The 15,542-nt window shown below is 55.6% G+C and overlaps 1 protein-coding gene across 7 annotated transcripts in view; it reads right to left on the reverse strand.

Annotated features, from left to right (window-relative positions):
* GTF2IRD1 (GTF2I repeat domain containing 1) overlaps positions 1-15,542 on the reverse strand; it is a 101,980-nt gene that overhangs the window by 32,654 nt on the left and 53,784 nt on the right. For 6 of the 7 annotated variants that reach the window (XM_027612593.1, XM_027612587.1, XM_027612588.1 and 3 more), the window contains 6 exons: positions 15,111-15,148; positions 14,483-14,563; positions 13,744-13,833; positions 6,470-6,517; positions 5,479-5,544; positions 4,272-4,455 (listed from right to left, as the gene is read on the reverse strand). In XM_027612593.1, coding sequence (XP_027468394.1) covers positions 4,272-4,455; positions 5,479-5,544; positions 6,470-6,517; positions 13,744-13,833; positions 14,483-14,563; positions 15,111-15,148 — 507 coding nt within the window. The remainder of the gene's footprint in view (positions 1-4,271; positions 4,456-5,478; positions 5,545-6,469; positions 6,518-13,743; positions 13,834-14,482; positions 14,564-15,110; positions 15,149-15,542) is intronic. The other variant, XM_027612589.1, reaches the window with a different exon arrangement.

Genomic DNA, 15,542 nt, shown 5'->3' on the forward strand with positions numbered 1-15,542 from the left:
TGATATAAAACTGTAATTGTAATGCAGCACTTTCCTGAGTTCTGTGAGGTTTTCTAGCCAATTACTGAGCCCCGGGGAGCCATGGGGAGCCCTGGACTTTGAGCCATTTGCTCAGAAGTGTAGGTGGCCTAGGGACCCCTGAACTTGCAGCTAGGGTCTGCTAATGCCGGGTGGTCAGTATCGGAACGCCCTGTAGCACTACATGAACCAGAACCTTCCACCTTGACTTCCGTGGGTAGCGGTCTCCTGTCTGTGTGAATCCACCCATGATTTTCAATTTCCAAAGGGTTTCTTAACCTTGGAGAATTGGATGAAAGCAAGGGACCCTCTGCCCAGAAGAAGGTATAGAAGAATATGTTTAGAAGGAGGTGGAGGTCAGGTGCAAGCAGAAAGAGTGGCAATCGGTGAGTGATGTCTCCTGCAGGTGGTTTCTCATATATATAAACACGCAGCTAACCCTTGAACAACACGGGTTTGAACTGCACGGGTCCACTTATATGCACGTTTTCTTCGATACAGTACTGTAAATTCGTTTTCTCCTCTTTATATTTTCATTTTTCTAGCTTACTTTATTGTAATAATGCGGTATATTATATATATAACATAAAATACATGGTAATCACCTGTTTATGTTATTGGTAAGGCTTTTGGTCAACAGTAGGCTATTAGTAGTTATGGGTTTTTTTTTTCTTTCTTAAAGATTTATTTATTTATTTTAGCGGGGAGGGGCAGAGGGAGAGGGAGAATCTCAAGTAGATGACCTGTCAAGCGTGTAGCCTGGCACGGGGCTCGATCCCAGGACCCCGAGATCACGACCTGAACCAAAGGCAGATGCTTAACCAACTGAGCCACCCAGGCGCCCCTTATCTGCTTATAGTGATAATGTTACATTTGTTTCAGATCTAAGTAGCTAGGTTTTTGGAGAGTCAAAAGTTATACACAGGGGCTCAGAGGGGGGGTCGGCACTCCTAACCCCCATATTGTTCAAGGGTCAACTCTCTGTTTTTATGGCCTGAACTGTGTCCCCTTCAAATTTCAAAGCCCTGACCCCCCTGCAGTACCTTGGAATGTGACTGTATTTGAAGAAGGGGTCTTTAAAGAGGTGGTTAAATTTCAATGAGGACATCATGGGGGGCCCTCATCCCCTGCCTGGTGCCCTTATAAGAAGAGATTAGGTCACATGGAAAGAGACACCAGGGATGTGTGCACACGGAGAAAAGGCGACTTGGAGGCACAGTGAAGATGACAGGCCTCGGGAGAAACCAAACCTGCCAGCACCTTGACCTTGGACTTGCAGCCTCCAGAACGATGAGAAATAAATTTCTGCTGTGTCAGCTGCCCCCCACCCATCTGTGATGTTATGTTATGGCAACTCCAGCAGACCAATATGCACATACACACAAATATACAGAAGATAAATATCGATGCTCTATTGAGATGGAACTTACATGCCATAAAATTCACTTTCAAAGTACGCCAATCCGGGCGCCTGGGTGGCTCAGTTGGTTAGGCGACTGCCTTCGGCTCAGGTCATGATCCTGGAGTCCCGGGATCGAGTCCCGCATCGGGCTCCCTGCTCAGGAGGGAGTCTGCTTCTCCCTCTGACCCTCTTTCCTCTCGTGTTCTCTATCTCTCATTCTCCCTCTCTCTCTCAAATAAATAAATAAATAAAATAAAAATCTTAAAAAAAAAAAAGTACGCCAATCCGTGGTTTTTAGTGTGTTCGTGAAATCATTGATACAGCTGTACTTCTACCTGATTCCAGAACATTTACATCACTGCCCCCCAAAGGCACCCTTCTCTAAAGTAAGATCAATGACAAGTGGCTCTTTTATGCTTCATATACCCAACAGTATTTTCTGATTTTTATTTTATTTTGTTCTGCCGATTTTAAAAATGAGAAACGACAAAATAAATATACTAAGGGCTCAATCTCTCAGAATCACCCAGCGAGGCCACCCCCGAATGCTGCGCCCGGCAAAGCTCATCACGCTCTCCTACGTGAGTCCTATTCTTTGCTTGGCTTTCAGGAAACTGGAATCAGTTAAACTTACTTTTTAAAACGGATATATTTTTAAAGACACGAAATCCAAATCCAGGCAACCACATGAATGAATCTCAAAAGCTAAGTGAAAGGAGCCAACTCAAAAGGCAGCCACCGAATCACTGTACTTGTAGGATGTTCTGGAAAAGGCAAAACGATGACAGAAGATACGTCGGCGGTCGCCAAGGGCTAGGGTGGCCCACAAAGGGACACAAGGGAAGGTTTCGGGGTGATAGGACTGTCCCGTATCTTGATGGTGGTGGTGGTTATATGACATATGAGCTTGCCAAAGTTCAAAGGGGTATACACCTAAAAACGGTGAATTTTGCTCTATGTCATTAAACTCCAATAAACCTGACGTTAGGAGGGAAAAAAAAAAACCAAACCCATCTCGATCGAGTACTGAGTGTGCCAGCCCTTCGCTGAGCCTCGACTTCCACTGCCACTCTGGGAAGTGGTACGGTGCTTCCTGTTTAACACCCTGGAGCAAGCTGCCCAAGGTCACGGGGAGGAGCGGGCGGTCCGGACTCAGACCCAGGAGCTGGTCTCTCAAGTCTGACAGAGAGCCACCAGGGTAACCCACCTCCCTTTCTAAGTATGAAGCGGCGTGAGAAAATGCTCGTGAGCACAGGAGACTGAGAAGCTGTGTCTGCACTGAACAATGAGAAAGGTCAGCTTGTGAGGATGTGCCGTGAACTTGGCTCCTCCCGCTGAGCCGCCCAAGTGCTTCTGGTTCTCCGTCTGGAGGATGGATGTGGCAGGCGGCCGCCCTGTGGCACGTCCCTCCTGAATCAGGACATTCAGGACATTTAGCTCCCGACATCCTGTCTCCACCCCATCCTCTCCCCTGAGCAGGGGGTGAGTCCCGTTTTCCACCTGCCACCACCCTGTGTCCGGGGCCAGAGCAAAGCCTTCTTGCTGGTCCCTGCTTCCGCCCCTGCCCACAGCCCCCAGGTCCCTTTCTACCTCACAGCTGGAGGAAAAAAAATAAAGACCAGATCATGTCATATTCTCCTCGGAATCTTCCAGTGAGTTTTCATTCAATGTAAAATAAAACCCGAACTCTTTAAGTCAGGCCAGGACCATGCATGATCCGGCCCCTGCTCCCTCCTAGGCTTTACCACCCTTCCCTCGCTCACTGTGTGCGGCCACACCGGCGTGTCACTGGTCTTCAAACGCGCAAGCATGCCCCTGCCCCGGGGCCTTTGCACCTGCTCTTCCCTCTGCCTGAACGCTCTCCCACCAGATATCGGCATGCCTCGCTTCCTTAGATAGATTCCTCCTGCCCCTCTCTGCCCCCAGACCCTAGGTCCTAGCGTTTATCTCTACCTGACATTAGATGGTAGTTTTAGTCAATGAGACTGGCCAACTCGAGGGCAGACCTCGGCATGCGCTGCTTCTCACAGCCTGGCCCGCAGTTGGCACTCAGATGTATTTACCGAAGGAAGGAACCACATGTGCATTATTTGTGTCTCTTGGAGTACCCCCCCTCCTCGTTCCTCCTGGTGCAAACCAGGCCACCGTGGGAGAGCACCCTGCCCCACGCCCCATCACCTGCCATGAAGGATGCCATGAATCTCCCAATTTGGGGGCCATCTACTCCCCTAGGGGGAGCAAACCCTTAGGACTCTCCTCTTTGTCACTTTCAAGCAAACCAAGCCTCAATTGACATAATAGTATCACACAGTAGCAACAAACAGGTCACCCCAGACCCCCCCCCACCCCAGCCTCAAATCAGTAGCTGCCTCCATCTTTTCCACAGGGACTGTATGTCTGAGCTGGGCTCATGGGCGGGGATATGCGGAGCTCCACCGGGCCCTCGAAGACAAAAACGAGATGCCCAGGGAAACAGAAAGGACCCGCCACCCCCATATTTTCCAACCCTGGGACAATGGGCCACTGCCCTCAGCAGCGCCCTGATGCCCCCGACCCAGGATACCAACACACGCCCAGAGAATGCGCAGAACGGTCCAGGAAAGGAAGCCGGCGGGCAGATTCCCACTGCACATGGAGACAAACAGGCGGGTTGCTTCGGGTCTGGCAGGCCCGGGCAGGGTCTGGGCAACCTCCCGCCTACCCAACTGTGGCCAAACCTTATCTAACGCCCCACTGTGTCCAAACAACAAAAAAGTCTGCCCTGATCTGAAGACGAAGATGGCACTCTGGCGCCACTCCCAGGCGCCGGGCCACCCTGGAGGGGCCCCCTGCGGACACGGCCAAGCCTTACCTCTTGATGACAAACTGGATGCTGTTGCTGGCCTCCAGGATCTTCCGGAGCTTGGCGATCCCGAAGCAGTTGGGCCTGCGGAGGGAGATGCCTTCAGGCAGCCCCACCACAAACAGCTCCTCAGGGTACATCAGGAACTTGGAGTAGGGCACCTTGACGGGCTCCGAGATGCCAATGGCCTTGGCTGCAGAGACATGGCTGCTGTAGGGCCATCCAGGGCTATAAGGGCACGAGCCCCGGCTCTAGCCTCCCGCGTCTGTGCAGGGCCGGGGGGGGGGGGTGCATGTGCCAGGGCTCTCTTGAGAGTCAGTGCTTAGTTGACCCCCCAACCGTCCTGAGAGGTGGGTACCGTGACCCCAGTCTGCAGGTAAGAGACCAGGAGCTCAGAGGGGGACAGGACTCAGGTGGCGGAGCCCAGAGCTGGGGGATGCGAACCCGAGTCAGTGGGACCCCCAAACCCTCGTAGCCAGGCAGTGCACAAGAAACCACCGATGGTTGGTGAGACCTGGTTTTGGCTCCGCCCAAGCCCGCTTATCCCTGGGCTGCCAGAAAGGACTTCCAGAGAGCCCCCCGTTATCCATACATAACTCCCAAACTCTGCGTGGCCCAACCCCACGCCTTGGGAATGGGACAGGTTGGAGGCCCAGGCTGGGCACTGCCACTCACACTCGGACAAGCCATATCATTTGCCCAAGCCTCATGTCTCCTCGTCTGTCAAATGCGTACAAGGACACAGGGGTTTTGTGAGATGGGAGAACTTGGCATGAAGCCCCTGGGCAGTGCCCGGCAAACCACTGGGGCCTAATAAAAGAACAGCCTCCCCTGCCTCCTGGCCCCCGCCCCATCCTCTTTCCCGGACTCTCGAGTAGGAAAGGTCTTGCTGTGCGTGTGTCCTCCCGAGGACCCCGAATGAGGGTGTCCGTGAGGATGGAGGAGCGATTCCGGCGGTGGGCAGAGCGGGCTCTCCAACCTGAGGCCGAGGCCGACCGGGAGCGGGCAGGTGATGGAGAAGGCAACAGGGGCCACGTTGCGGGGGGGGGGAGGTTCCCCGGGTGTCCCCATCCCCTTCCCAGTGGGCCCTGACCCCTCCGTCCCCTTCCTGCCTCGTGCAAGAGCAGGGAGCAGCGGGGGCCCCACGTCCTTCTGCAAGCAGGGCAGCTAGAGGGGAGGGCGAGCTGCCCGGGGCCCCGGCCGGCTCCTGGCTCACCGTATCGCGTGTTGAAGAGAAGCTCCACCTGCTTCCGCAGGGGCCGGATCACGTCACCGTGGCTGTCTGGAAGGCAAAAGGCAGCCTGCTGGGCCTCCCCAGAGGCAGCAGCACCCCGCTTCTCAGCTCATGTCCCAGCTCTGCCGGCACCAAGAATGACCCTGCGTTGGGACCTTGGAATGGGGGAAGGCCGGGGTCGTGGTGGTAGCAGCTAACCTATTTTCTCAGAAATGGCACCCCCAGACAGGTCTGCAATTCCTGAACTTAATATGTCTGCTTCTAAAATCAGGTCTAAGGTATCACCGGGCCTGAATGAAGATTTGGAAGATTTTGCAGCCTAAGAATGACCACAGATCTTTCGAAGCGTGTGTCATTCTAGACCAGCTCAGGAAGTGACTTAGCTAGTGGGTGAGTGGTAAGCCGGCAAATTGAGTACGCTGCCACCAGGTGGCAGTGGACTTTTCTACCCCCACCCCAGGTCAGGCTGGGTTTAGGGCGAGGTCCCTTCTCTCCTCACACACCCTCTCACATTCCATTCCGGGGGCAGATACTCCCAAGAGGAAACAGACCCATCCCCACTTTGATCTCTCGTCCTGCACAACTCTCACTCAGCAGGAAGGGAATGAGCGGCGTTCCTGAGAATGAGCAGGTCTGTTGGACACAAAGCCAATTTTGTGCTTCCCGCCCTCAATGCTACGTGCTCAGACTCCAGACTTAAAACCTTTGTGAAAGAAGCAGGCTATGTATAAAAACAAAGACTGAGAATGCTCTGCATTTCCCTTACCAGAAAGAGCTGCTTGTACCTCTGATCAGGTACCTCCTAGTTCTAGAAGACAGGTCTGTAAACCTCCTCCCAGGACTCCCGCCTCCAAATGGGGTGTTGGGGAGAGATGGGGTGGAGAGAACCAGAGACAATAGGGAGAGGAAGGGCGGGGGAGGGGAGGGGAGATGGGGTGATGGGCTGAAAGGTGGGAGGTGGACAGCGCCTCACCCTCTACGGGCCTCTCCTCGGGCCGCGGGTCCTCGCTGGGGCCTTTCTCTGAAAGAGAAGAGAGGGTGCCAGGAAGCCACAAGCACCATCTCCCCAGGAACGTCAGGCCAGACAAGGGGGGGTGCAGCAGGCTGACTCTGGAGCAGAGCATGCTGACCCCCCGGATGGGATCAGGGACCTCGATCCTGTACAGGCAACCCACCCTCGTCTTCACACAAGAAGGCCAAGTTCACGGGCGCCTGGGTGGCTCAGCTGGTTAAGTGACTGCCTTCGGCTCAGGTCATGATCCCGGAGTCCCGGGATCGAGTCCTGCATCGGGCTCCCTGCTCAGCGGGGAGTCTGCTTTTCCCTCTGACCCTCCCCCCTCTCATGTTTTCTCTCTCTCTCTCAAATAAATAAATAAATAAAATCTTAAACAAACAAACAAAAAAAGGCCAAGTTCAGAGCCAGGTGTCAGAGCACATTCGGTTCGCACCGTCTGGAGACCAGACCCACGTCGGTCGGTCCTTCTTTCCGTGTGCTAGGTTCTGCTCTAGGCACTAGGACACGCGGGGACAAGACAAGGCCCTGTCCTCCTGCTGTGACACCAGCTCGAACACAGAGCGCCAGTGAGCAGGGATGCCGTGAAGAAAGGTGGCTGGGTAAGGGGAGGGCGGGTGGGGGGGGCGTGGGGCTACCCCAGGTCAGGTGGTCCACGGGGCTCTCTGATGAGATGGCACTGATCCTCGCCTAAGCTCACAGCAACAGACTGTCTTGTCCCCAGCCTGCCAGGATGTGGCACGTCAACTGGGGAGTGCAGAAGCTGTATGGGGGTGGGGGACCCTGCTGGCCTGGGGGGGTGGAGAGGAGGGGAGCACCTGGGCTGACGAGGAGAGTCTAGGAAAGGCAGTAGGGGAGAGGGGCACAGGCGGGGAGGGAGCAGAAGCAGCGTGGGGGACGGTGGCAAACTGAGGTTCTGGCTGGGGGAGGAAGTAGGTGCACGCGGACACCGGGACTGGGGTGCAGGGCTGGGGACAGCCATGCTGCGGGGCCTCCCTCTGCAGCACCCCTTCATTACCAGGGCTGGAGCCAGGAAGGCATCAAGGGCTGGTCAGTACTTTTAACAAGTGGAAGGAGGCTGTAATTTGGGAAGCTCGCAGGCGCTGTGGCGCCAGGTGCTTTCACATGCCGGACTAAGCCTCCAAGGGCCTGTGTCGGCCCACGACGTGCAGCCGAGCTGGAGAGCGGCCGAACTGGTGGGGCCCAGGTTCTGCCGGACTCCTGGCCAGCGCCCGTCTGCTCTCCCGCCGGCTCCTGGGGGGAGCACGTGGGGACAAGGGAGACCAGGGCACGGTCCCCTGTCCCCAGGTGGGAATGGTGAGCTGGAAGGAAGGGGGCTGGTCCCAGGAGAGCTGCCAAGAGTCCAAATTCGCTCAGGCTGGAGGGAAAGGTGAGCCTGCACCTGGGATCACCAGACAAGCCTGAGGCTTGGGGCTCAGCGTGGAAGGCGCTGGAAGGTTCTGGAGGGTTGCATCTATGCTCAGCCGACTTGAAAAGGTTGAGGGCCAGCCCTGGGAGCAGGCCTCAACCTTCCTCAGGGAAATGGACTCACTGTGGGCAGTGGATGCTGGGCCCAGCAAGCTGGGAGAAGCAGAACTGCCTGGAAACATCTCTCAGGCAACGGCGTAGGGCCATTGGAGGATCACTATCTCAGCTTCCTCCCTACTCGGCTGCCGACCTAGGGCGTGTGGTTTACGTGGCTCTCATGTCCCCTGGCTCAGCTGTCCGCAGCGGTAACGGACCTGGTGACACTCCTGCACTGTCACTGTCCCACCTCCCACCCCACGTTGGTGTGCCTCGATTTCCTCCCAGGCAAGCAAGCAGAGCCCCATCTCACAGCCAGCTTCTGGAAGGTCCTGCTAATCCACTGCATTTTTGCCATTTCCAGATGAAGGGGGGGGGGGGCAGTCAGCGAGAGAGGAGTCTGGTGGGACCCGCAGGGCCACCAGGGAGTTTTCCTGGGCAGGGACCTGTGACAAGGGGTCAGGTAATGGTCAGTCCCAGGGGAAGGGAACCACCCAAGTGTCACACCTGGAGCACTAATTAAGGTTACAAGGTGGCCTGGAGGGACATGAGGGGGGAGACCTGGCCAGGGAGTCTGTCCCTGCCGTGAGCCGGCCATGTGCCCTCGTCCTGGGAGTAGCAACAAGGAGTCAAGGTCCATCTGGAGCCCGGGCAGGAGAGGACCCACCCCCGCCGTCCAACGGATCCAGGTATCCTCAGCCCCACTAAGGAGGGGCTTCTGTTGGGCCGGGGCCGCTCCTGGGGGGCTGTGACCCGTCTGCTTTGGAGTCCCAAATTCCAAACGTGGGGAATGCACCAGATACTCCACCCAGGTGTTGGGGGCTGGGCTATTTACCCTGAATGAGCCCCCCGCACCTGGCTCACTGTGCCCCCGTTTTCAACTGTGAATAACCGGCAACACCCCCCAGATATGATCAAGGACATGCCAACTATCCCAGCACTCTAGAGATGTCCAAGGCACCGGGTAAGGGAGGGAGGGACAACCTGTGCTCGACCTGTCTGTGGTTTGGACAAATAGTCTGTGCAAAATCTCTGTGCAAAATTGTAGCCACACGCATATGCACACATGCAGAAAAAGGACATATGAAGGACCCGAGGAGGGGGCAGGGGAGCTCCTCTTGTCCGGGGCATAGAACTCTGCATCATTTACCATGCACACGTGTCAGCAGAAAAAGCACACGCACAGGGACACACGGACACACACCCCCCATTCTAAACCACGGTGGTCCTGAGGACCTCGGAATCTTCCAACTTCGTCGGTTTTGAGTGGGGTGCTTGGAAAGGCACCTCAGACGGGCAGTCAGCAAACCTGAGCTCCAGCCCGAGGCTGGGTGCCCCTGGGCAGGTGGACTGGCCCAGCTGGACCTCAGGTTCCCACCCTCTGTCACGCCAAAGAGGAGAAGCCATTCCAATAGGCCCACTGGCCCACGGCCGCCCAGCCCCCTGGGGTCCAGACGGAGATAGATACCCACGGTCTTCTCTAACGGCACTGTGACCACAGCCTGGTACCCTGTGACCTTGGGGGCCAGGACCCTCTGCCAGCTCATCCTGAGCCACGGGTCACCTGAATGCCCACCCCCCTCCCCAGTTTCTCCAGAGACTGTTGTCAAGTCTGGTCCTGCCCAGCCCGTCCAGAACAGTCTTTCTTCACGACCAAGCTATTAAAAGCCCATCCCGACTGGCTGAGGAAATGAAAAAGATACACCACTTAACCTCGCATAGCTACTGTTCCAGCAGTTTCTTCCTTGTTGTTTAACCAGTGATTATGTTTTCAACAGTTGCAAACAGAGCAGCCTTGTGCCTTCCGTGCTCCCCCCTCGCGGCTTATTTTTGGTGGCTGCTGACAGTCCATCAGGAGGATGCCATCAACAGGTCCCCGCCAGCTGGGCTGGCTCTTTCCAGTTCTTTCTTTATCAGTAACATGGCCACGAACATCCCCGTGTGGAAGACGCTGTCCGTGTTTCAGATCACTTCCTAGGACCGGACGGTGGGAACCCCCAGGGGGTGCTTGTTTTGACAGCTCGTCAGGCTGACCAATCTCCTGAGAAAGCAACTTGGCAAGCTGCATCCTTACCGGCACCAGAGGGGCACCCATTTCCCAACATGCTCAACAAAGGTTCCGCCCGACTAAGGGGTGCAGAAGAGATGTCCCCTTTCTGTTTCCCTGAGGCTGCGCGTGTTTGTGTTGCTTGCTCTTTTTTTTTGCGTGCGATCAACCATCCGAGCTGCGGCGGACACTGGGATGCACCACTCGGGTCCCCTTCCAGGGGCGACTCCCGTCCCATGACTGATTTGAGGATAGCCCAGGCCAACTCTGGGCTGACTGAGGATAGCCCAGGCCATTCTAGCCGCAGAGCTTCCCGTGGGGCCGGCAGAGGCTGTCGGTGGGGCCGCATCATGCCTCCGCTTCCCTCCCGGCCCCCCACGCTCCCACCCCCTTACTTACTTAACTGCTGAGCCCAAGGGCAGCCCCTAATAACCCCCCCGCCCCGCCCATTAAACACCAGCTTGGGGTCTGTTCCCTGGGGTCCACCACCCGTGTGACTTGTGTCCTTGGGCTGTGAGTTTTCCCTGTGGGTTCCGGCCCAGGGTTCTGGTCTCTGAAGGCCACGGGGAACGTCATTCCCGGGGACACTGCCCGTCCTGTCCCGAGGCACCTGCCAACTGCGTAATCTTACCGCCTGAACTACCTTTGCCTGACTGATAAATACGAGAGGAAGGACCGAGCCCCCAGGACACCGTGGGAAAGCTCCCCCAGGAGGAGGCTGGGGTCCCTGGGCCGCCCCGCTTCCCCAGCTGGCCTGCCACTGGCCCCAGATCCTGGCGTCCCATGAGCCAACTAATCAATGAACCCACACTGGGTCCCTTCTCATGGTTCAGTCATCCACGTGGAAGTGGGCTCCAGAACCGAGCCCGGGATGGGCACGTGCTCGACCTGTCTGTGGTTTGGACAAATAGCCTGGAAGTCTGTTTTCCATGGCCGGTTCGTCTTCTGTCCCCCATGACCCTGCTCCAGTGCTGTGGACCGGGGATCTTTGGGATTATCTGCCTGGGGTCTGACTCCTCAGAAGCTGGAGCCAGACAGGCGCCCACAGCCTGCAGCTCTGCAGACCCTGCGTGTCGCCCCACTGAGCGCGACTCCCGGGTCCTCTTCCCCTGCTCCTGTTGCCAGACCCGTTCTCCCTGACAGGGAAGATGGAAGCCGACGAGGGGCAGAGATGTTCTGCTTTAATTCTGTCACCAATGAACACGGCACCACCCACCTGGGCCTGCAGGAAACCTTGTTTTTCCAGTCATGTGTCTATTTTTGGTCGGGGGGGGGTGGGGGAATTTCTCAAGTGCAGCAAAGCAGGCAGAATATAATAAACACCCATGTACCCACCAGCCGGAATGAGTATGTTAGCATTTTGTCATTTTTGCACCTGATTTTTTAATAAAACATTAAACAACGCTGTTTTTTTGGAATTTTGAAACAATGTTTCCAAACTTACATAAAATGCTGTGTCATCCATACCTTTCTGCAGTTGCTTTTCACGTTGAACGTTCCATTTCTCCGACCTCTTTGCCCCGTTTATTTATTTAATTTTACTGTTTTCAAGTAATCTCTATGCCCCACATGGGGCTCGAACTCATGACCCCGAGATCAAGAGTCGCACGCTCCACTAACTGAGCCAGCCGGGTGCCCCTGCGCTGGTCATTTAAATGCCACCTGCTATATATGCTTTTGCATGGTATCCTTCCGGCACCCCGGCCTTCCACTCCCAATCAAGCCCACACCAGATAATGCACACACGGGAAACACACAAAAGACAGTCCAGTCCCCTTCTTCGCGTTTCGTGGCCTGGCCCTGCATCTTCTATTACCAAGCTTTCTAAATTTTAATTATTTGAGTACTAACATCATTTTCTAGCCTCTCTGTGAATCTTGTGTCCTATACTTAACATGCTATTTGTCTTTGTGATAACCCACTTCTAAAAAACTTCACCTAGGGGCGCCTGAATGGCTCAGTCAGTTGAGTGTCCAACTTTTGATTTTTGGTTTAGATCAGGATCTCAGGGTCCTGGGATCGAGCCCCGTGCTGGGCTTCACACTCAGCATTAGAGTCTGCTTGGAACCCTCTCCCTCCGTCTCCCTCTGCCCCTCCCTGCACTCTTGCTCACTCTCTCTCTCTCTTTTTTTAACAGTTGAGCACATAGTTTTTTCTTTCTTTTTTTTAAGATTTTATTTATTTATTTGAGAGACAGAGAATGAGAGATAGAGAGCACGAGAGGGGAGAGGGTCAGAGGGAGAAGCAGACTCTCCGCTGAGCAGGGAGCCCGATGCGGGACTCGATCCCGGGACTCCAGGATCATGACCTGAGCCGAAGGCAGTCACTTAACCAACGGAGCCACCCAGGCGCCCTCAATCTTTTTTTTTTTTTTTTTAGATTTTAATGATTTTACTTACTTATTTGACAGAGAGAGAGAGAGAGAGGGAACACAAGCAGGGGAGAGTGGGAGAGGGAGAAGCAGGCTTCCCGACGTGGGGCTCGATCCCAGGATCCTCAGATCATGCCCTGAGCCAAAGGCAGACACTTAATGACTGAGCCACCCAGGCGCCCCTCAAATAAATGCTCTTTAAAAAAAAATAAAAAACTTTACCTATAGTAATTCTTGCTTTTATTATCTATAATAAATACAGATCATCTGTTGATAATGGTTGGAGATGGGAGGTGGGCGCACGAGATTCATTAAACTACTGTTTTCAATTTTGCATGTTTTTGAACATTTCCAAAATGAAATTGAAAACACAAAACCTATAGAGCCCCGTTCCCCCCTTGCTGCTCTCTACCTGCCGGACCAGTCCTCTTGGCTAGGATATTATAATAGTCTCGTTTCTGTCTTTGTCCTCATTCCCCTGCATTTTATCCTCAACCCTGTGGTCAGAGTAAACACTGTTAGAATGTCCCTCGTTACCTCCAACCACCCCCCCATGAGGAGGTTTCTGTCTCCTCAGAGTCAAGCCTCCACTCTTTCCTTTGACATACTTGCCCTGCACAACCCACACCATCACCTACCTCCCTGACCTCACCCTCCCCACCTCACTCACACCAGCCACCTGGGCCGCCTTGCTTCTCCTTGAACATGCTGGGCATAACCCACCTCAGGGCCTTGGCACATGCTATTCCCGCCACCTGAAAAGCTCTTTCCTGACATTCAATGGCTCCCACCTCCTTCAGGTCTTTGCTCCAAAGTCACTTTCTCAGTGAGGTCCTCTCTGACCGCCCAAGTCCTGTAATAACCACCGCACCCCTGCCCCTCACACCTCCCCCTTCTGGCTTTGTGCCCCCGCCCAGTGCACTTACCACCCTCTGACTTTCTATTTTACCTAGTGATTTGCTTACTCTCTGTCTCCCTGCACTGGGAACACAGGCACCTTGGTGTGTTTGGTATACTGCTCTGTCCCCAGCACCTCGCACGGGACCTCCTGGTACATAGCAGGTGCTCAGTAAATAGTTGTTGAACAAATGAACAAGTTAATTGACATGGGGGCTCGTGGGAAAGACGTAGAAGCCAGACTTAATATAAACCAAGGCCGACTTCCAAGTTTCCAGAGAGGAACCTAGCCCGCACAGGGAGTCAGACACACACTGGGTTTCCTCTGGGGGGCTTCCTGGCCCACCCTTCTCCCCGTTATGCCCCAAGGAGGTGGGTCCCCAGCCCATTTCTTACCAGTCAGCATCTCCATCCCGTAACCAGAATCTTCTGAGGGCAGATGCCCAGGCATTGAGTCTGTCATCTCCTCAGAGGTGGGCGATGGGTCTAGAGACAAAAGGACAGAAGCATCTTCTGCTTGTCCCACACTGTCACGGTCCCTTGGGGACCCCCAGCCCCGCGTGCCCGCAGAGCAGGACCCTTAAGGAAGCCGTGCCCCGGAACTCTGGAAGGACAGCTTTAGTGACCAGTTGTGCTAGATGCCAGGCGGGGGGGGGCCTGGGGTGGGGGAAACCCCACACTGAGCCTCCAGGGACCACGTACACCCTCTTTTTCACAGATGTGGAGACAGAGGCTCAGGGGCTTCTAAGTCTGGAGTCAGACTCAGACCCTCCTATCCCATACCTTTCCTTCTCCTCCCTCCTGCCTTATAAATCCCAGGGGAGCCAGGCCTGAGCGGGGAGGCCTGGCAGGCGGGGGGGGGACCTTTAGGAAGACCAGAGCCGAGAGACAGGCTTGCCAGCGTAGAGGGCAGACCCGGCTGCAGAAAGCGCGTGCCATATACCCCACTGGAGGCGAATATGGGATCAAAACTAGAGAAACAATGGCCTCGAGACCCCTTCTTGGCCCTCGGGAGACAGAGGGGATAGCCTACGAGGGGACATGGTGCTTCTGGCCGGTCCAGGAGTGGGAACTGCTTGATTCCCGGAGGTTCATGTGGGGCAGCAGGGCAGCCCTTCAGACACCTGTCCCTTACCTGGGACGGTGACCTGAATAATATCTAGATCCTCTGGCTCAATTTTAATGGGCCTCAGCCCACTCAGCTCCCCAGAAGTTCCTGCGAGGAGGGAATGAGGGATCCAGTTAGGTGTGGGCCTGAGCTTGGCTGGGAAAGGCAAACCATTCTAGAACATTCTTAGGCCTGTGCCTAGTTAGTAATGCCCTGGGAACAGTCATGCCGGCCTCGAGCTCCTGCCCAGCCCAGGAGTGGAGGGTCATCATGCAGGTCCTGAGTTCCATCCTGGTATCTCCAATTTATAGGCCTGGTTACGGAAGCCCACAGAGGGAAGCCACTTGCCGCGGACACACCGGGAAACAGTGGTGATGCCGGAAGCCGGAAGCCGGAAGCCGGAAGCCATCCCGACTCCCCCATAATGCCACCTACGTCCCACCAGCCCCTCCAGCCTCCCAGTGAGCTCCCAGCATGCTCTGAGGCCTGGGGGGTGGGGGGCAGGGATGGGCAGGGTAGCTCATTAGTATTCCAGGCTCATGGGCTGAGCTTGCCTCCCTCCTCCCCAAGGCTGCTGGGAGGGGAGACGGGGGGGGTGCTGGTGGACACCCGCTCACCCCAGGACACACACAGTGGGGCTCCTGCTCCTCCTCACCTGGCCCACAGTCTTCAGAGACACCATTCTTGTCCGACCTGCGGGAAGGAAGGAGGCCTAGCTCTCCCCTCGGGTGGGAGCCCACAGTGGCTGCCAGCTCCACACCCCCAACCACATTCACTCCCATCCCCACAGGGCGGTCCTCCCTATGGGAGAGAGGCCCAGTGCAGGGTCCCCCAGGGCAGCGATCACCTGCCACCCTAGCCAAGACGCTGCTCCCTACCCTGGGGTGAACGGTCTGGGCGTCCACCTTCCCCACCAGCTGGGAGCTCCCGAGGCCTGGCTCGGGCCAGTATGGGAGCCCCACAACTTAGCACAGTGAGGTTCCATCAGCGCCTGCTGGGGGGGGGATTGAGAGCTGAGGGACCACCAGCCTGGAGAGGGTACGGAGGTCTGGGAAGCAAAGACGGGCAGGGCCCCTGGATGGATGAT

The sequence above is a fragment of the Zalophus californianus genome, chromosome 10 (genome assembly GCF_009762305.2).
Source record: "Zalophus californianus isolate mZalCal1 chromosome 10, mZalCal1.pri.v2, whole genome shotgun sequence".
Classification (NCBI taxonomy): Eukaryota; Metazoa; Chordata; class Mammalia; order Carnivora; family Otariidae; genus Zalophus; species Zalophus californianus.